The following is a 21,634-nucleotide window of genomic DNA, read 5'->3' as shown; positions in this document are numbered from 1 at the left end:
TTTTTCTGAGGGATGTGGTTTTCTGTGGAATAATACTGGTATTCAAAAGACACACCTGGACATCGTTGCTGCAATATACACCGCCATTGTCCGTTCTCAACAATTTAATTGATGTAGCATGCTGATTTAATTTTAAATTGTTGAAGGAAATATATGAAGCGCATGGTAGCATTCCGTTGAATGTACTCTGGTTTGTATAACTGACTGAATGCGCTCTTAGTGTGTTGGGAGTAGTTTTTCACTTTTGCTTTTATCGTGGTAATGACCAGTCTATCTTTGCGAAGAATGTCGATTTGAATTGGAAAATTGCAGTTTCATCACGCTAAAATTGTTTAAACTAATTATCATACGCGAATGGCGATGTAATCCTCTTTGGGTAAAGTTTTCATAGAATTCTTCTTTGCTAACACGTTTCGTTTTAGGTTATGCCATATGTGTTAATTTAATTACTTATCTTTGTTTTATGTAGGTACATCGCAATCCAAAACCCATTTATTAATTGGGTACGTAAGTTTGAATTAAGTGAAATTAGGTCTGATTTTTGGTATTGTAGTTTTTAGATAGGTAAGTATATTTTTCTTTGTACGTTACGAGCATTGGGGTGATTGTACTAAAGAAGTACTGTGTTCTGGATGAAAGTGCTACCTGTCAATTAGCTGGAACTGATCTACATTGTATGTAAGATCGAAGAATCGCTAAGCTGATGTTATTTAAATTACCCGGTTATTTCTTTTGGCTCGTGCAGTGTCGCCACTATTTTGGGAAAGGGTAAATTTTGAATTTTTATTCAAGACGTTGCGTTATTTTTTTCCTGGATTTATATATGAAAAACGGGATGTGGGGCAGTGCACCTAATTCCGGACAATCCCGGAAAATCCCAGTCATGTGGCAACCCTAAACCTCGATAAAAGAGCACATCTTTTAAATTCATATCAAAGCAGGTATCGTATACAATAATATAAGTTTGACACTTATCAATCTAGATTCGGGTATGTTTTAGTTGTAGGTAAATGTCATTATTAAGATTAACGCAGCAATTGTATTTTCCTTTTCTCACTAGAGGAAAATCACATTTTCTTCACCCTTTTTAAAGGCGAAAGTAGTTGTTTCTAGAGTAGTTTCAGAAAAATATTTTACCCAAAATGGTCCTGAAACCTTCATTTTCATACCTACTTTCTGTCAGGAAATTTTAGTTTTCATGACAGAGGCAGAGCAGACTATGTTTCCTGCCGCTTGTCACTTTACCGGCCTCATTTGTGACATTTCCAAATGTCTATAATGACTCCTGTCACCACTGACAGATTGATATTAATCTAAAGTTCTATATAAAAATTGAAAAATACCTCAGTAAAATGACTACCTGACTGAAATTAAACTACTCGCCCCCCTCGCCAGTAATGTATCATTTTCCGGACTTTTATGTAAATAACTATTTATCTAATGGCGCCATGAATAAAATTTTTAATCGAATTAGCTAGATTTTGCCTACTTCGATAAATGCGAAACATTCACTATGCCATCTTAAATTGGAATCGTAAACGAGTCAATGCATTGAATAGTGTGACAAAAGTTCTATTCTCTCCTTATTTTCTCAAAGGGAACGTTTCAAAAGAGGTTTACACCTGTTTACTGCAGTGTAAAATTTGCCACAATGTAGAATAGAATTTATACGACATTAATATTCCTAGTGTTATTTTGATATTAAACTGAACTGAATATAACCTTACAAATTAAACAAGCCGAATGAAAATAGTTTGGTGCATATGGCATTATTATTTTGAAGTGCTTAATTGTTAATAAATTATTAGTCGAATTCTGTTTATGCCCATCGATAGCTTAGTCTGTCGCAGATGATTTGCCATCGCAGAGGCCCGACAGCTTTCCCATCCTCATTACTGCATAATATGATTTATTTTCAAGCTAAGGTATTACACATTTCAATAGGCATAACGATATCAAATTCACGCCGTTTTAGCGCTACAAAGAAAATATCGTATCATATCATGAGCATTATTGCCATTATTTATCCTGTTATTGTTGTAATACTCTTGTAACAACGATTTTGAATACAAAATACATTCTAAGTGTGAAAGCCAACACCTGACAATTACCTCCGAACATGATACCTAAGTGTTATTTGATAAAATAAAATAAAATTGAGAAAAATGTTATACGAAGACAACTGGCAATACAAATAGTTAAAACAAATACGACTCGACATTTGAATGTCAAAAATAGATACGTACAGTCATGTATTCTATTCTTTACACTAAGGTACAGTCTACATAATTCTGTAACTGCGCATTTAACAAAGATCTAAATCGCGGATCTTATAGGTTCTAAGAAAACAAATTATTGATAAACATAATCCCATTTTTATTAAAAATAAGATCCATCATCTGAAAGGAAAACAATTATTCCGACTTTAAAAAACAAGAAAAGGGTGATGATAATGCGGCAAATAAATTGCGAGAAAAATCTAACGTTTGTCACGTCGGGTAACTCAAATACCGAGTGATTCATTAGAAGTGAGGACAATTTGAATATCCCGCAAATCAAAAAAATTATAAAGTTGGTACTAACTGATGATCTTTTATTTAATTGCAGTGGTGTATCATCATGCTTTCAGTAAATCGTTTACTTATTTATATTCTACAAATACTGCTTCTGTTTTACCACAAATTATAAACTAACACTAGACACAGTCACGTTTCTTACATATTTTAGTGCATCAACTCTAAAAATTGTTCAAAATTGAAAAAGTAATAAATCGTAAATGGCACACAACAATTAACGGCGACACTGGTTTCTTAAATGACAGTCATGACAGAACAAAATTACTAACGAAATTCAATCTAATAATGCAAAAAATACTAAAACCTTACGCACGAAATTCAAGCGATAATCACTTCTAATGAATCACCCGGTACAAGAAAACCATGATTCAATGGAAAGCAAGGAGGAAAGGCAAAATTCTGACTCGACACGAGTCAAAAAGTAACGTAGATAAATCGTCGATATTAGGTAGATAACAACGAAGTAACAGAAAAAATGAGAATAAACCAGAAAATTAAAGTAAATATTGCGCAACGTCACAATACATACCCAAAGGACTTAATACTTGTAGAAAAAAATCCGCAAAAGCAAAATTGAAGCTTAAAAAGCAAATCACAAAAGAAAAACTTCACCAAAAATATCACACGGCCATTAAATCCCTTTTTAAAGGTAATGACGGAATTGCGTCAGAGCAAATATGGCATCGTGTTCTTTCTTATAAGTCACGATCGAATTTGTTCTTCAGTACAGGTAGTGCGTACGCAAAAGATCAAACAAAGGGAAATTTTATAACCACAGAAACTACATTCAGATGGCCTCTAGCGCGAAAATAAAGAACTATGTAATAAAAACTCTACCAACAAAACTAACACGAGAATAGAAACTTGCACGAGAAATACAACATGTAAAAAACGTTCACTCTCCCCTAAACAATAAACCATCGGATGGAAATGCGTTAAGCAGAAAATTAATATAAACGAACGAATGAGCAATCTTGATACGTCCTAGAAGAAAATGGCAAAAGTCGGCATCACTACTCACTGGATAATAGAACATTCGCATTCCAGCATTCTGGATAGAGATCGACGTGCCATGAAAGATCGGCGATAAGAGCGAAGGCGAGTGTGACGTAAACCTTCCGACGTGTTTATTGTAGATAATTCCGCATTCGTTCTATGAAACCTGATGTCGACGTTCACAGACCTTCCGTATGTTCCTAGCAACATTGCATTTAAAATTTACCATTTAAGAAAATTGAAGCGCGTTCCAATGTGGATGCGCTTGTGTTATATTGTATTTCTTTATACAGTCCATCCTTGTATTTAACATTGGTTATTCAAAATTTTTAAAGGGTGGTGTTTTGGAGTATTTTTTGGTACTTTTTTATATTATTAATGTATTCCCATGACACACTACTGTGTGACGAACACAATATAACTAGAATTGATTGGATAGTATTTCTTTTGAACTTTATAAGGTTTCCACCTAAAACTCTTAGGTATCATTGTATTAGTAGCTTAACTAGGAATTTTAAATTTTAATTTTAAGTATATTTATTAGGGGACGGATATGTCGAATCTAAATGTGTCAATGTTTCTACCTATTAGAAAAACATCTGTTAATAAAATACAAACAGGTGTCTCCTCTGCTGTTGGGTACACAATTAATTCTGAGCCCTACTGTGTTCTGCGTAGCCGTAGGGGAAGAATTGTCCCGTCCAAGAATTGTAATCGAAGGACGACTTTAACAGAGGTAATCATAATTAGAAATCTGTGCCGCATGTCACTTTTCACGAAAATATTCTGATCCACTCGAGTTATTCTTTGTCCCTTATTTCCACGGGTGTAAAACTAATTGCTAGCTCGTTTTTCAGGGTGAAAGTGGATATAACGGGTGATCAAATACGAAGTACTTTTTCCAATAGGGATTTTAAAACACTTTAATCAAGATAGCTGTCATGTGCATATCTGTTTTTTGTGCATTATTAGTTGACATTTTACCATGAATAGACTTACATCAGAAATCAGTGTTCAGTGAGAAATGTTTTTCGTGCTCTTCAACCATTTAATGGTGCTCATAATTGTCCAACTGAACGCACAATGAAAAAATTGTTGCCAAAAATTCAAGATATTGATGTAGCCGACTTGTGATTTCAACAAGATGGTGCGACGTGCCATACAGCACACGAAACCATCGATTTATTGAAAGAAACTTTTGATGAGAACATCATACCAAGAAATAGATCAGTGAATTGGACACCAAGATCATGTTATCAAACGCCGTTAGATTACTTTTTATGGGGTTATCTCAAATTACTTGTTGATGCCGATAAACCACAAACTATTCCTGCATTAGAAGCGAATATAATTACACGTGCAATTAATGAAATTTCTGCCGAAATGCTCGAAAGAAGGCTTGAAAACTGGACCCATAGAATGGACCATCTACGAGTAAGTCACGGTCAAAATTTAAAACAAATTATTTTTAAACATTAAATGTCATGAACCGAACTTACGTATCAAATACAATTTTTGATTATTAAATTGAATTTAATGCGTTTTATTTCAAAATAACTTTCGGAAGCTCTTATTTGATCACCCTTTATATCATATTTGCTTTCCATGGTCTGGTAAATGCTATTTTTTAATGAAAATCCTTTGTATTGTTCAAAGGGGATAAATTCCTGAAATTTTGTGAAAGCTAGTATATGAAATTACATTCCTCATATATCATTATTAGAATGGATTTAATCAGTATTCCTTTGTGTATTTAGTCTACTCGGCCAATGCGAAACTTTTTGTTTTATGAAATTCAAATTTAGCTCAAAAAACTTTTATAAGAAAAACTTCTGTACCGAAAAAATGTTATGAGTTTATATCTAATAATTTTCGAAATGAGATTTTGTTATGGCGGATTCAGTAAGTTGAGACCTATCGAAACCGAAACTGTTTTACATTTATATTTTCCACTGTTTCCTCTTATGAAACCTTTTATTTCTAAAATATCTACAGCTACACGATATTAGTAATGAGTTACTATTGCCGTATAATATAGACCGCCTACCAGGAAATGAAGTCAAGTGGATGATTCTGAAAGTAATTCTATGAAATAAGGGCTATAGATCATTTAGAAATTATAATTTTATTGTTTAATAGTCGATGGCTTGCTAAGTTTCGCATGCTGAGAATTTGTTTCCTATTCGTTATTTCATTGCGCATTTATCATCTTCTATACACTATACATTTACCAGAGAATGTTACTTGAGCTATTTAAACTAGCAACTAAAAAGAATGAAACATCGAAACTGTAACGTCTGTACCTACAGATTTTTCAATAAATGCAATGATTGGGAATATATAACCAATATCTCTAAGCTAAGGAAAAATAATACCATTTTTGCAGTTAGCAACACAACTTCCCCACTTATTAAGATCTTGATCACTTTTAATAAGTTCTCCTCAGAGAGTGATATTGACTTTTTTCCCAATCTCCTAAATGCAATAACAAATCAAATTAGATCTTAAGTCCTAATGTTAGTTCAGAGTCCTAGGGCCATGGAATTGGAATTTTTATTCTGTATGGTGTCTGGCTAAACAAATAAATAAATAAATAAATAAATAAATAACAACCTTCAACCTTAGATTGCTTTACAGATAATAATATCATCCGCTATAGACGAATTAGGAAGAAATACGAAATGTAATATTATGGAGTCGACGAGAACAACATTTTAAAGGAGAGACAAAAATGTGATGTTACAATGCCGAATCAAGTTTCTTGGCTTTTAACCTCGTCTCGTAAAGGAAACATAAACTCTTTATTATCCTTGAAAAGAATCGCAAGTATCGATTTCCTTAAAACAAGAATAAATTGTCACGGTCACAGATCACATCTTTAAAGAGAAAATTGGATTTTATTCATTGCATGTTTTAAGATGTTCTCTGAATTTTCCTTTCAGCAGTTCCTATTTAATCGTCAGTGTAGTGCTGTATTGTCGACACAGGGCTTTCAGTTCAAAAGAAACCGCATCTTATACAATATATCATTTTCATCGATGAGAAATAAAAAACATGTCAATTTATCAGCGTGGGAGGCGTTTGACAGCTGGTGGTGAATATTGTGAACCCACTAAAATGTTACTATTAACGATCATGTACCAATGGTTTCAGGTTGTAGGACAATTCGCACCCGAATAATTCGCACCAGAAATTCGCTCCCCTGAGATTTTGATGTCTGGACACTTTTGCACCCGCATAAACTACAAAAATGTAGCTGCAAGTTAAGTTTCCTAGTTCTCTCTAACCTTCGATGTCGTCCATTTAAAGGACACATAACGAAATACGTATGTATTGTCTTAAAAGAATCTCATCATATTTGAACGTAAAACAAATAGATTTTTGAGAGTTTCCGTAAAATTAAAGAGATAAGAACTGTAAAGTAACGAAAAAAGCAAAAAATATTGATAAACATCGTGAAAAAAATTGATCTTGATATAAATTATATGGCTATTATTTAAATAATATACTGAAATTGTGAAGATCCATGACTCTCAATGGGGTGCTTAAGAAGCTTCGGAGAAATAACACAAAAATCTATCCATTTATTATTATAACAATTTTTAAGGGGAGATTTTGGTGTTATTTCTCCGAAGCTAAATAATATACGGTGGTGCATTAGAAACGATACATAGCTATTTCTGTAAATTAAAATAATTTTCAAAAAACGCTTTGGCACGTCAAATTGATCATGGAAGGAAACAGTGTCTAATATTAAACTTGCTCACTAATGTCTTTGTCTGGCATCGCTGACAGTGCAACCCTTAAAATCTTAAATGATGCATCGTTGGTAAGGTCGCCCATCTCTTAATTCGGATATGTAATTTTTTTTGTTTAGTTGTTTCATTTCCAGCGCATTCGACGTTGCAGGTACAAGTTTTCTCTTTTTTATACCACTTGCAACTGCATAATTTTGACGCACGATCGCATTAGCTTCTATTACATAGTGATCGGCCCGACATCTTTCCAATGACATAAACAACAGCGCGCCCTCAACTTACTTTTAAAACATTTCATAGTACTAGGTATGCCATACAAAAATTAAAAAGGAAGTATATAGGTACTTAATAATTACAAACATTTAAAAGAAAAAATCATAAATATCGACCTGTTCCTAAAACGTTTCAAGATTTACTGTTTTGATTATTAACAATCTTTTAAAAAATTGCCACAATTTTTCCACGTATCTCTTCAAACTATAAAATAAATAAGAGTAAGAAAATAAAAAAAAAAACTTTTAAGTTCATTCATTACCATAGTTGTAGCAAAGATAACGCAAAAAAATAAGCAGTTAGTGTAATTTTACTCAGTCCCCAATAATCAACATAATAGCCATAATGTGATCAAAGAAACGTAAAACTGGTTCTAAGAAAACTGGAAACTTACCTTTTCTGAACACCACCACAACACTACCACCAGAAATAAATTTTTTTAAAATTAAAAAAAAAGTATACACAAAACCAAAACCCCTGCTCAGATAAATTTTAAAATACTACTCTGTCAAACGTTCAAGAATGAAGATACTATACAGGCGTTAAAGTTCTAATTAGTTTTGGTCATACGTACTTAAACCTGATTTTTCGGACGTAATTACTTTTACCTTGTAATAAACCCTATTCATCTTCCAGAAATAATAGAAAGGATGCCATTGCAATATTTCTCTTATTGTTTCTTTATGAAGTGAAATTTGTGTTATTGGGGTCTTTTCAAATTTACCTTTAATTATAATATTATCTTAATTCCTTATCCAAATTTAGTGCCATCTATGAAATGCATTGTTCTATTGTCATTTATACATACTCGTTTTGTCTAAAATAAATTTAATTCATTTCCTTTGTCACCCTTTTCAACTAAAGAAATAGAGAACAATCTTTTATGTGTCTTCATTAAGAAATCTTTATGTAAGGGAGCGTTAAAATTACTTCCTTTTTCGATTTTCATCTTGATCTTATAATGTAAATATTTTTAACTTTAGACTTATCATTTTGTTTGTGTACGGTATTATAATTATGTTGATTCTGTTTTAATATTAAGAGCGTCTCAAAAGTAGCGAATATTACACATGTATTGTAGATATACTATAATTAGGTATAACTATTTGGTATTTAATTACTCCACAAAAGACGTTTCAGTTACCTATTCTTATTTTCTCAAAACGAAAGCGCAGTAGATAAAAATTATGTGTTCTTAAATTACAGGATTTAACTATATCCGACTCTTCATACAACTTCAAGAAAAAACCAGCGTGAAATGGAAATACTTAAAGAATCGCGATGTGTTGAAAATGAAAGACCAAATAACTATTATTTGAAACATTTTTCCATGAAGTAGATGACCAAGATGAATGTGTTTAGATTCTGTAAAGGCAATCGTCTAGTAGCCTCTTAAAAATATTTAATTTTAATAAACCAAAGATTTACAGAATTATCCGGGTGTGAATTATTCGGGAGCGAATTTTTCGAGTGCGAATTGTCCGGGCGCGAATTGTCCGCACACGACAAAGTTTTCATTTCAAAACGAATCATCGATTGTAAATTGTAATTTTGAGTTTAAGAAGCACAAATTGCAAAGCCATGTTCAAATTTGGATTTTCAGGTTATGAATAATTTATAAAAATGTTTTTTCTATTTCGGTGTCACAATGATGATTTTGTACAACTGTTTTAGGCCGAAAACAGTTGTACAAAGACAGTGATTATAGTCGTTTTTTTTTTGGTAACTCATCTCTTAAGTTGGCAGTTACTAGTTAGTACAAGTAGGTACTTCGTTGGGTACTTCCATGTTTGAACTTCAAAAGGTCAGTCTTACTACGCTGCCAACCTAAAACTTAACGGCATAAAAAGTGTTCCCAACATAAAACATGTTAGTTCTAATGTTCCCTATAGTTTCTGATAATGATTTTTTTATAGTATATTAAGTATTAAGGTCAGTAGGTGTACTTTACTGGTTGAGGATAATAATTGCAAACCGAGAGCGCAGCTCGAGGTTTGCAATATTATCCGAAATCGGTTAAGCACCTACTGACCGTGGTGCTTACGCTATTTTTTGCACGATCAATTTATAATTGATATAAACTAAATTCGAATGTATCAATGTGGTGGCATCACAATGGGTTCAGTAATTTTTTGTGGGTTGCTACAGTTACGTTTCTGTTTTTGAAAACAAAACAACACGTGCGCGAAACGTGGTTTGGTTGAGAAGTGAACATACCTAAATGATTCAGAAGATTTCGAAATAGAAGGTGCATGGAGTATTGGCTGCGCATCGATCATTCCCGAAAAATTTAAAAGTAGATATGAAGCCGCATATGATTCTTTCCTTAAATGGTGTGAAAGTAAATGTCAAACTGACATAAGTGAAAAAATTGTGTTAGCATATTTTCTTCAACGTAGTGAAGGATTGAAATGGCTTATGGTGTGATTATTCCATGTTGAAAATATGATTTTTCTAAGAAGGTGTGTTGATATTTCTAAATACAGTACGCTGATAGCATTTTTGAAAAGAAAGAACGTTTGGTATCAGCCAAAAAAATCTAGCGTTTTTTCTAAAGCAGATTTCCATAAATTTCTTACGGAAGCACCCGATGACACGTACTTGGTGAGTCATTAACTAACAAGATTGAAACCGCTCAGAAGATTTTATGTGGAACTCCAGGGAACCCTTCATCATCTTCGTTGCCATCAACAGAACCTGCTATTTCATACCGTATACTAATTCAAATCCTCTATCGACTGCTGAGTGTGAAGAATCTGTAAACACCGTGTTTTCCAATTGCCTGTCTAATTCCCGAACTAATTTTTGTAACTTGCAAATTGTACATTTAACTTCCACATTAATAAACAATAATTTGATTTTTGACACATATCCTACGTGTCGCATGTTACTGTAACTGTCACTTGGTTGCTAAGCACGTTGCTATGATACACTTACCGCCCTAGGTTGGTAAGTGCACCTTACCGCCTTGAAAATGAATTAGTAAGTAGCCGACTATAACCGATCGTGCAAAAATTAAATTAAAGCACCGAAATAGAAAAAATAGTATGAAAAACGCGTGTTACAATGCTTTATTGTAATACTCCTATCTTGCGGACACTCGTGGCTACGCTTCGCGTCGCCACTCGTGCCACAAGATAGTCGTATTACAATAGGTCGCATTGTAACACTTGTCTTTCAATATACTATTGTGTTGTCTTGACAAATGCAAAATAAATCAATTTGCCACATTTCATACTTTGATCAAATGATCATATAAAATTGGTTTCATTTGCTCCAAATGATCTAGCTTTACACAGACAATTATACAGGACGTCAAATAATAAGTTGGCTACATTCATGTGCCTTATTTATCTAGACTATAGGAGATAGTCTTTCGTTGGAGTCATATACTCTATTTATTTTAAGATCCCCAAAGGAATTAATCAAACGGAGTCAACTCGGGAGATCGTGGTGACAATTCTATATTACCCCCTCTGCCAAACAATTTACCAGGATTTACTCCTTCAATGCTGGTCATCTTCCCCCATTGTACCTTGTACAAGACATTTTTTCAAATATCTACTACACTGCTACTGTTATACTCATGTGCATTTAGTTCAGCTCAATTTCTCAAACGATTTCGACGATCTTTACTGTAAAGCCTTACAATATTTTATAGCGCTTCTTGTGTTGCAAGTTGCAAGTAGAAGGAAGGTTGATTGGTTGAAATTGAAATTACGCGCTAATTAATTAATAAGGAAGAAGAGCGTATAATACATATTATTGTTACTTTCGGAAGAGCGGTTTTCACAAACAACGGCCTCTACGCATTAATGAAAACATTCATTTGATGCTTTGTTACGTCTAGGAGCAACCAAACACTTTGTGATAAATCAAATGTTTAATTTAATTTATTTTAATTAAAACATTTGTTGTGTTGCCTTTGTGTAATGTAGACACCGTGTCTATAGATGAAGTTTTAATCCATGAAGACACGTTGTGCACTTGACCTGTACGAATGGCGGTCAATAGGCATTTATTAATAGTAACTTATGTGAAATTACTAATTAATTTTGCTGGTCTCAGGTAAGGGACTCTAACGCGCGCATGGGCGAGGGGATTTCCTGGTCACTTAACTAAAGGGTGACCTTATTCTGTGTGCAAGGTCGTGCCCTGGGATTTCCGCAGCGAAAAAGACCTTGGTGAAGGGAAACCTTGTTTGCGTTGGTTTTTTGGTAAAATTTATTTTTATACAGTTCAGGATATCTCAAAATGCACGATAAAGAGGGTAAAAAAGAAATTGATAGAGAGAGAAAATGATCTTGAATTAATTAGCATTGGATGGGAGTTTCTGAAGCAAGTAATTAACCGTGGCTTCCAGCAGCGACAGTTGCTGGCCAACGGACGACCAGATTTCAGAAATAACGCATAAATGTAGTTTGCCTGGAACCAAAAGTTATTTTTTAAACATTGCGAAATTATTTCAGACAAACCGAGTAGAACGACACAACAATTAATGTCATCTAGATGATATTTCGGTCTGAAAGCCAAAAACAATGACGGGGCATCCTGTATATGCGAATATTTTAATTTATTAAGTGTACATGTGAGGGATTATTTACGAATGAGCACAACGTTGGTTTATTTTACTTGAATTTGTGTTTTAGTGTTGTTTTACCTTTTGGAATTGTTAGTAATTACGTAATTTTTCTATTTAGTTTTTATCGCGTGTGAAATTGCGTGTTAAAATGTAAAGACATCTGGTCGTTACCACAAAAAAAGGGATTTTATCAGATGAAACGCACGTGTCTTATCGAAATAACGTATTTCGAAGAATTGCGTATTTTTTGCGGCGTAAGTGGGGACGCGGGGCGCGTTGCTGCGAAGCTGGCCTCAAGTCTAATTATGATTGGCAGCGTTTTTGAAAATGCTGTAGAAGGAGATTATTTTATGGTGAAAGTGGTTTTTCTTTAAATACAGCACGTTAGATGAAAATGAGACAGCCGGTAGCTGCGAGTTCCGCAACGGTAAAGTGCGTGGGAATTTATTTCCGTTAAACCCCGAGCGTTCAGCCCTATTGGTTTTAGTTGTTAAAACGGTTTGTCTGTATTCAGAAAAAGTTAGCTCGAATGCGAGTAAACAAATCAGTTGTCTGCTTAGTGAAGGTTTCTGTTTCATTAAAAGCGAGATTAAAAGTCAAAAGTTTCTACTGGTCAGAGAGCCACGGAAAATGTGTTCATTTTACTCATCAAACCAGATTTTATCATCAAGTCCAGTGTTCTCAAGAACAAGTTTATTTTTTGAGGCCGACAGAGAGTGTTTTTGTGTCTTTGTTAAGTGCACCTGAATGTCACAAACACTTTCACAACCAGATTTTTTTGGATTATTAAAAAAAACTGTAAGTAATTTAAGATTTTTTATTTTTAATTATCGGCCGTCTGCGTGTGGGGTAATATGTCCAAACAAGCTTTGTAAGCTTTTATTACTTTTAGGGATTTTGTTCTAATTGTTTCGTGTGTTTCGGAATACATTTTTGTCATTGTCAATCAATTCATTGCGAGTTTATTCGAATTCATTGTGTGACCCGGATATAGAGTTTGCATGTCAGATTTTTTCTATTGGTGCCTAAGATTTATTTCAGGTGTTGATAAAATTTGTGTAATAAAATCTTTGGAATTGTCGAAAGTGGATCGAAGTTACAGAGTCACTCGTATTGAGTATTGCATTTTCCCTTTGTAGGTACGACACTTAATTTTAAGATATTTACACTGAAATTTTCACATCTCTAGTAGATATGTCTCGTCTAGACGTTCCAACCTCTCCTCTGACACTTCGTTCTGCAGATATTTGCACTGAAAGTTTTGACATCATCAACAGACATGTTCAAGCGATTCATTTGGCTTTGTGAGTACTTTCCTCTGACACACCGTTTTAGAGATATTCGCTCTTAAAGTTTTGATAGGGCCAATGGATATTTCTTCCAGAAGTTTTAATCCCCTTTTGTGAGTATCCTCCTCCGACACTCTTATTTTTTGGGGTAGAAAGGCTTAATTCTTCTCTTACCTACCTAAATACATGGAAATAATCTTAAAGAGTTTCTAAATAAAATTATAATGAATGTGCTGAACTCGCGATCACGTTTTTCTATCCCTATTTTACCGATAGGACGTCCTTTACCTCCTTAAAATAAATATTCCAAAATACCCTTAATTTCCACCCGAGTTTCCACCATTAAAAGTCCTTTTTTACTATCGTAGAAAGTGACTTTTCCACAAGGTAATTTTTCATACAATAAAAAAAGAAAATAAAATTGTATGTAAATGACTTACTAAATTTAAATTACATCCTTATCAAAATAGGTCTTTAATGAAACATATTTCTTGAAGTTTATATCTGCAGGTACTGTCGTAAACTTTCCCTTACGATTGACGAAATACAGGTGAAAAATGACTCGTTGAGAGGGGGGGGGGGGGCTGTACAAAAAAGTCGCATCCATTTTTTGCGTCGGATTCAAAATAAACATACAGATTTAACATGAGAAATTAGTTATATGCAATATCCTGCCCTCCTGTATATTTTACAGGAAAAACTGTAGAGTTTTAAGTTGTTCAGAATTAAAAGGTCCATACAATTTAAAAATAAATTTCAACATTTCTGTTATTAGTAACAATTCATAAAACAAAAGTCATGGCTTTTTGGCCTTTTAAATCTGAACAACTTTCAACTCTACAGTTTTTCCTGTAAAATGTACAGAAGGGCAGGAAATTCCATAAAACTAATTTCCCATGTTAAATCCCTACTTACCGTGCACCACTCGGTATATTGTAAATCCAACATTTTGAAAGTTTATATGAGATCAATAATATTGATTGGTACAACATAGATTACATTATTCGCTCAATATTTCCATTCTATATTGTGGTAATATAGTTCAACAATAATGGCCCATATTTACAAAGCATTTACATCCTAATATTGGTCAGATGTAGGCTGCAATATTTCCCCGATATTGTAACAGATTGGGCCAATGTAGCATAACATTATTGGTTTCACATTGTAAGTGACATTGAACCAATATTGTTTACTATATTGGCCCAATTTTTAAAAGCGTTCACATTCTATATTGGCGCAATATAAAACTATACTTTGTTTCAAGGGTGCTGAACCTTTCGTCACACTATCTGACGTCATATCAAAATTAAGGCAGGTCGTAAATTAGTAGTTGGTTTACATATTGTCACATTGACGTTTCAACTTATTTATTAAGGTGTCACTATCGTTCATTATTATCAGACCGTCCAAGTTGACAATCACTTGTAAGGCATCTGGTCCTGATAGGTTTTTTCCTGTCCCCAGGTTTTATAATGGCTAAATGGTCATGTATTTTATGTAGAGGAACTCCGTTGGTATGAATTAAACTCGAGATTAAACTTTTTCCACCGTTTGTAATCGCCTCATGTAACCGATTCTTTGCACCGACGACAGTCGAAATGGATACTGCCAGAGCATCAGAAACTCTTTGAGATTAAGTGTATGATGGTTACAGAAAACGCATAGGAACATTTGTAACTTAAAGTTTGTTTAGGCAGTTCGTAAATTAATATTTCGTTTACCTAATGTTGATGTGAAATTAAGCATGCTACCAATGTGAAGAATACGCGTTAAGTTGCGCGAATTTTAATAACCCTTAACTAGCCATTTGCAGAAGTAGAATAGGCCATGGTTTATCGGTAAGCCTTTCGCATTTATATATCTTACAAATTTGAGATAAAGCGTAGTCATTATACCACAGGCTCATTGAAATAACAACGCATACATACAGTTTCTGTTCTTTTGCCACACACTCGAGATATTCGCATAAGGATCTTGAATATCTTCTGATCCGATTTATTTAAAAAAAAACGCAATTGTGAGGGAAAACAGGTAGTGAAGATATTTATTCCTGACAATTCAACTCATGTATAAAAAATCGCATAAGCCGCAGTGTAATTGTCACTTTGACAGCGGCAAAAGTTACCTGCAACTTTTCCAGCGACAAATGCACTAGTGGTTTTTTCACTTATTCATTTTCGAACCAATAATCGCATTATCCTTACCCATATGACTAGTTTGACGTCTGTCAATAATTGATTAGATTGGTGAATTTCTTGTTCGTTAAATTGTCCTGCCGAATTACACTCGAGGTTTGTATAAATTTGGGTTGTGGCAATTCAAATCTGTTTCCTTTTAGCAATTAGACTCGAAAAACTGTCAACCTAAAAATGCTCCACCTGCGGTGTCGCATTTTTATTAGTTGACAGTTTTTCTCGTCTAATTGCTAGGCAACAGATTTTCATTACCTAAACAACCCAAATTTACTCGGTAAAATACAAACCTCTTGTGCAATTATAAGTGAAAAAACTCTCAAATGTTCATATTCAAATCGTATGTACAAAAGAAAAAACGACACTACACCACAAGTAGGTATATATGTATAAACGGCCCAAAATAATATTCTTAAACAGGCTCATTCTCTTCTGCCTCATGAATATAATCATCATAATAATCTTCGTCACTATCAGATTCGTCCAAGTAAGATGTCTGATGTATCAATATGTTGTTCCCGTTCCCAGGCCTGGTTTATAATGCCTCTTGTATGATCAAAATATCTTTTCCATTTTTCCGGTGTAACCTAAACAATAAAGTTATTAAGTACTACTGTTTCACAAAACAGCATATAAAGAGGTTACTTTGTGCAGTGCCTCATTCCATAAAGACAAAACGGCACTGTGTGTGACAGGCTGAATTGAACCGATCCTTGCATCGTAATGCCGTTTGCATTCTGACCATATACCATTTCGATTGGATTATACTCGCAGTGATATGGAGGAAGTCTCAAAACACGATGACCATGTTGTAATGCTAATTCGTTCAATCTGTAAAAATCAACATGGAGTGAAAAAAAACCATAACAATCAGCTTCCTATCCAAAGGTCTACCTAACTGCAACCAAACATTTAATTATCAGCGATGCCTACCTAAATAGTTTTGGTGGTATATGATTTTTCACTACTTCCCAGATCTGATCTTGCATCATTGTTGGTGCAAATGTAATGTCTCGTGATGTTAGTCACTTTATAAGTGACATTTTTGTCCAGCATTGATTGGATTTTTTCTACCAATCCTGAATGGTAAGAAGCGTTGTCCATAATTATAAGAGAAGGTTCATCCAAGTTCGGGATCAATTGTTGTTCAAACCACTTCTCAAAGTTAAGGCAATTCATGGAGTCATGATAGTCTCCGGACTTGCTACCAGATTTAAAAATTAGACTTGCGTTTGGTACAAATCCATCTTCTGATCCTGCATGGAGTATTATATACCGGACCCCTTCACCACTTTTTTTTCTAACTGTTTTGAGAGTACCATCTTGCCAGCTTCTTCTAAAAGACCCTCTACTGTATATCCAGGTTTCGTCTAAAACCACAGGTCGTAATGGAAAGAGTGAAGTTTCGTTGTGTTTAAAGTCTCTCAAAAATTGTAGTCTTCTTTGAGCTACATAGAGCTGTTCCATTAAAAATAATCTATTAGAAACGGTGCATCTCCGCCAGAGCTGTCACAAATCGTTTAAAAAACGATTTAAATCAAAGATCAAAGATGCATTTCATTTTAACAAATGATTTAAATCAAAGATACTTTTGTCAATAAGAAAGTATTTAGATAATAAATCATTTTGAGATTTAAATATTTTTTGTGATTTAAATCTTTTTAGAAAGTATTTAAGATACTTTCAATGTATTTAATTCATTCAAAAAGGTTTAAATCTAATTTTGTTAATTTAAATCACGTATAAAGATTTAAATCATGTAATGATGTAATGATTTAAATCTTTTCCGATGATTTAATCGTTTTGTGACAAAAGGTTTGTAAAGGATTTAAATTCAATAAACCTGATTGGTCTGATGATCTTGCTCGAAACCCTCAACATCATTCATCAATATACCTACCATTTCTACCGTATTTTATTGTTATTATTTATTAAATTAAAATATGTACCTATTTTTTTGCGAAAGAAATTTTAAAAAACCAAGACATCGTCAATCTCAGTATACTCGATTTTGTAATAAATACATATAAACGTCTACCGAAATAAAACCCGGGGTAATTAGCTTAGTCAGGTTGAAACAAATCAAGAGGATTTGTTAGTATGTATTAATTAAATCGTCTCTAAAAGATTTAAATCACTCGGAAACGATTTAAATCTTTTCGAAAGTATTTAAATCTTTTTAAAAGATTTAAATCATTTTTTAAGTTCAAAATCAAAGATAGTTTTCATGAAGATTTAAATCTTAAATCAAAAATCATTTTCGGTAAAAAGATTTAAGATCAAATGATTTAAATCGAAAAAAGTATTTAAATCATAAAAAAGATTTAAATCTTATTAAAAGTGACAGCTCTGACTCCGCCACGTGAATTTCAGTTTCTTCAAACTGCGGGATAAAGAGGTAGCAGATATTTCTACGCCATCAAGTCGTTGAAGATTACTGTGTAAAGAACGGAGTGTAACATTCTCACCTATAAAATCAATTCCATAAGTGTTCTCGCGAACGTCTTCATTTGAAGCAAATCTTCCCTTAGAACATAAAGAATGTTATTTACCTGTCGCATACATTGCATAAATCCGTGTCCTTATTACATGTTCATGTATTTCATGCAGCGGAGGTCCGTGAGATAAACTAATAGCCACACTTTTTTGCGATTTGTAATCGTCATCTTTTTTAACACCTCTTGTACTAATTCTTTTTACAGTCCACAACGATACACCCAGGGCAGCACAAACCCTCTGTGATTAAGTAAGCATATGATTATAGCAAACGCATAGGAAACACTTACATCATATACTGCGCTTACGGGTGTTAAAGTTTTGCCTGCTTCTTTTTCCCCTTGGAAGTACTGAATCAACTTCAAAATCAAACTTTGCTCACCTTCTGTGTATCGGTTCGTCATATTTACCTAATTGTAACGGTAATGACCTAAATTCATGATATGAGCGAATCGAACCTTTATGTAAAATTTTTAAAATACTTGTCTGTTAACGGCGTTGCTGCACTGTGGACTTGCCTAAGCGTTTTCAACTTTGATGATATTTACTTCACTTTTAACACAAACTACCTAATCAAAAGGCATTTAACACTGGAAATCTGTCTATAACGAAAATCGTTTGACGGATTGATATTATTGACAGATCAATAATTGGTTTATTTGTCACGACTTACGTTAATGACGTAATTTTTTTGTCTCAATCGATTTAAATGTAATGAAGAGAGAATCACATTTATGACGTCAGGTTCAGCACCAGTGAAACAAAGTATACAATATAAAATCAATGTTGCGCCAGTCTATAGCCATTATTGCTTCCATATTACGTGATACTTGGGAATATGTGATAGTATTGATGGAATTCAATTTAATGGCAAGTAAAGTGAAAAATAAAACAAATAAATTAAACTACAACAAAGGAAACTGGGTCAATTTGACAAGAAACTTAAAAAAATTAATCCTCCTGATCGCACCGATTTAATGGAATTCCTATAAAAGAAAACCCGCTTTCTCTATACGCATAACGCTACAAGTGCTTTCCCCTTGGGATTTTCTTTCAAGTTGTTCTTAAACAATACAATCAATCAATAGCACAACCCGTTAAGGCGCAAATCTAAATTCAATGACGGCGTCTTCATCGCTTTCATTTCCCTCGTATCTCGTTAATCTTTTTATAAGTATTCAAGAGATAACGGTTCAGCTGCGCCTACAAAAGGAAAATGTTTCCAGTTTGTTACTTGCAAGTATAATCTCGTTAAAAATTAAACATCATTCAAAAGTTGGAAACTTATTTTTCTGAAGAACACTTACAAAAGTTCGAAGTTTTTTTTATCAAAGGAGATCCAATTTATTAGAAGTGATGTCGCATGTGAAATTTGGAGAAAAAAATTCTGCCTGTTAACCTACTTTGTAAACAGAACTGAATCCAGCAAATCGAGTGGTTTAATCTATTTCCATATAGAAGAGGTATAGCGTTTAGCAGACTACGAATGGCTCTCTACTAAGAACGCGAACGGCTATTTCAGATCCCATTTATTATTATATTACCCATCTGATAGGCGAACAAGATGACCATTATCATTGAATAGGTCCCGAGGGAGGTTGTGGAAACTCTTACGTTGTAGCAAAGTGCAAACTTTAAAATTGGTAGACGGATATAATAATGCAAAGCGAAAGAGAAGCTAAGTTCCTTTTTATTTTTTTTGGTCGTGGATTTTGAGTTATATGTTATAGTATTAGTCATACCGAGATGGAAGTGGTTCATTACCTACGCCCAGGACTTTATAAGCCCTAAGCGTTGGTTATGAACCACGGAACAGCGAGGTTTGTAAACTATTTTACTCATTTTAAGGGATATATGGTACATGTGACCTGCGCAAAATAACATGACAAGTTTGTTTGCCCAAAATCGCCATGAAACTATTTTCATGCCTACTTTCTGTCAGAAAATTTTAGTTTCAATGACAGAGGCAGAGCAGACTCCGTTTCCTGCCACTTGTCACGTTACTACCTGCACCGACACTTTACCGGCTGCACCTGTGACATTGCTAAATGTCTATAATGACTCCTGTCATCACTGACAGATTGACATTAATTAAAAGTTCTACACGAAAATTGTAATTTTATATTAAAATACGATTTCGGGTAAAATCTAATTCGAAACTCGTCAGTAAAATGGCACTACTTGACTCGGAAATTAAAGTGCTCAGCCGGCTCAGCCCCGAAGGGGCCTCGTACTCACATTTTCCTGACTTTTAAGTAAAACTTTATTATTTATATATTTATTTATTTTTGCCTTTATTTTTCAGTGGGCGGGGTTTCACTCAAGGCTGCGCTGCCAACCCAACTCACTACACATTTACAAACATCCATTCCCGAAACAGGATTCCAACCAGAGACCCTTAGTACCGCAGTCCAGCTTCAACTGAACTGCGCCACACGGGCCGTCTATTAAATTTGTCAGTTTCATTACCTACTTCATCCGACGTAATAAAATTATCACTGTCCGATAGTGAACTTAAATACACTCAGTCTATATTTCCAAATAGTCTTGTTGTTATTGTTATTACTTGGTTCATACTAGACGGACATACTAAATGGATTCTTTGAATGGCATGCTATCCGGGAAAGTGACAAATGGTAGCCGGAAAAGTAGAATGTGTTTCTAGTGATAGAAGCAATACGTTCCCAGACAACAATCTTAAGCGTGAAGCGCGGACGGAATCGGACCAGACCGGACGGCAAAAATTCCGTAGCTGTGTACCATGCGCACACTTATCCTGACGGAATCGGCGCAGAATGGCCCGATCTGCCGTCCGTTCCGGGCCGGTTCCGTCCGGACTAGTTTGCTTCAAGATTTAAGCCAGCAAACATTGGAATTCGGGAATGTGCTTTACCCATACATACTATTTTTTTTCTGAAATCGCAATCACCAGTATCATAAATCAAGGAATTTTTATAAATGCATAACAATTTTTGGTTACCATCTTATTGCCTATGAAATCATTGGAAGTTGTGTTTGTGTGGTTGGTTGAGTTAAGGGTGGAGATATTACAGTATGTTGTGTGTCATGTTGTGAGTCTAAAGTGCTGTTTAGGCTTTTGCGTTTGGGTTGAATACTAATGGGTCGTGATAATGTGGTTTGCTTCAGAGGTGAATCTCTGAATGTAGTATATGTTGTATCATTTATATTATTATTATTGTCGGTGTTTCTTGTGAGAACTCAGGTCTAGCCTGGTTAACTAATCGCACGGATTAAAATCAAGTAACGATTAGTGTCTGTGTCTGTGTCTGGTGAAGTTATGTAGGATTCTAAAGAAAAATAAAAAATAAAATAAATATTCACACACTCACATTGGAAATCTAGAGATAGTATGTAATTCATACTTACCAACATAGCTATTAATGGCCACAATAGTCAACGCTATCAGGAAAGAAGAAAACAAAACAAAAATATCATTATAATAATTCCT

The 21,634-nt window shown here is 34.1% G+C and overlaps 2 protein-coding genes across 2 annotated transcripts in view; one reads left to right on the top strand and one right to left on the bottom strand.

Moving 5' to 3' along the window:
* LOC116162189 (arrestin, lateral eye-like) overlaps window positions 1–21,006 on the top strand; it is a 74,487-nt gene extending 53,481 nt beyond the window's left edge. Inside the window, exons 4-5 of the mRNA XM_031475740.1 lie at window positions 20,471–20,566; window positions 20,854–21,006. Of these exons, the coding sequence (XP_031331600.1) occupies window positions 20,471–20,566; window positions 20,854–21,006 (249 nt within the window). The remainder of the gene's footprint in view (window positions 1–20,470; window positions 20,567–20,853) is intronic.
* Window positions 18,056–18,705, bottom strand: LOC116179085. Its single transcript, XM_031498794.1, has 4 exons — window positions 18,648–18,705; window positions 18,456–18,595; window positions 18,222–18,405; window positions 18,056–18,106 (listed from the first exon to the last, which is right to left on the bottom strand). Exons 2-4 carry the CDS (start codon window positions 18,567–18,569, stop codon window positions 18,081–18,083), a joined length of 324 nt encoding a protein of 107 aa, XP_031354654.1. The 5' UTR covers window positions 18,570–18,595; window positions 18,648–18,705; the 3' UTR covers window positions 18,056–18,080.
* Window positions 21,007–21,634: the final 628 nt, after the last annotated feature.

Source organism: Photinus pyralis, unplaced genomic scaffold (assembly GCF_008802855.1).
Source record: "Photinus pyralis isolate 1611_PpyrPB1 unplaced genomic scaffold, Ppyr1.3 Ppyr1.4_LG1, whole genome shotgun sequence".
In the NCBI taxonomy this organism is placed as follows: Eukaryota; Metazoa; Arthropoda; class Insecta; order Coleoptera; family Lampyridae; genus Photinus; species Photinus pyralis.
The sequence above is the reverse complement of the archived record's forward strand: the minus strand, read 5'-3'. Positions and strand labels throughout refer to the sequence as shown.

Bases quoted from the DNA above. Each gene is read 5' to 3' on its own strand.
- LOC116179085 (XM_031498794.1), bottom strand. From the start codon at position 18,569: ATGACGAACCGATACACAGAAGGTGAGCAAAGTTTGATTTTGAAGTTG. The intron at 18,406-18,455 runs GTAAGTGTTTCC...ACTTAATCACAG, and splicing joins CCGTAAGCGCAGTATATGAT to AGGGTTTGTGCTGCCCTGGG. The intron at 18,107-18,221 runs GTAAATAACATT...TTCTTTACACAG, and splicing joins TTATGCAATGTATGCGACAG to TAATCTTCAACGACTTGATG.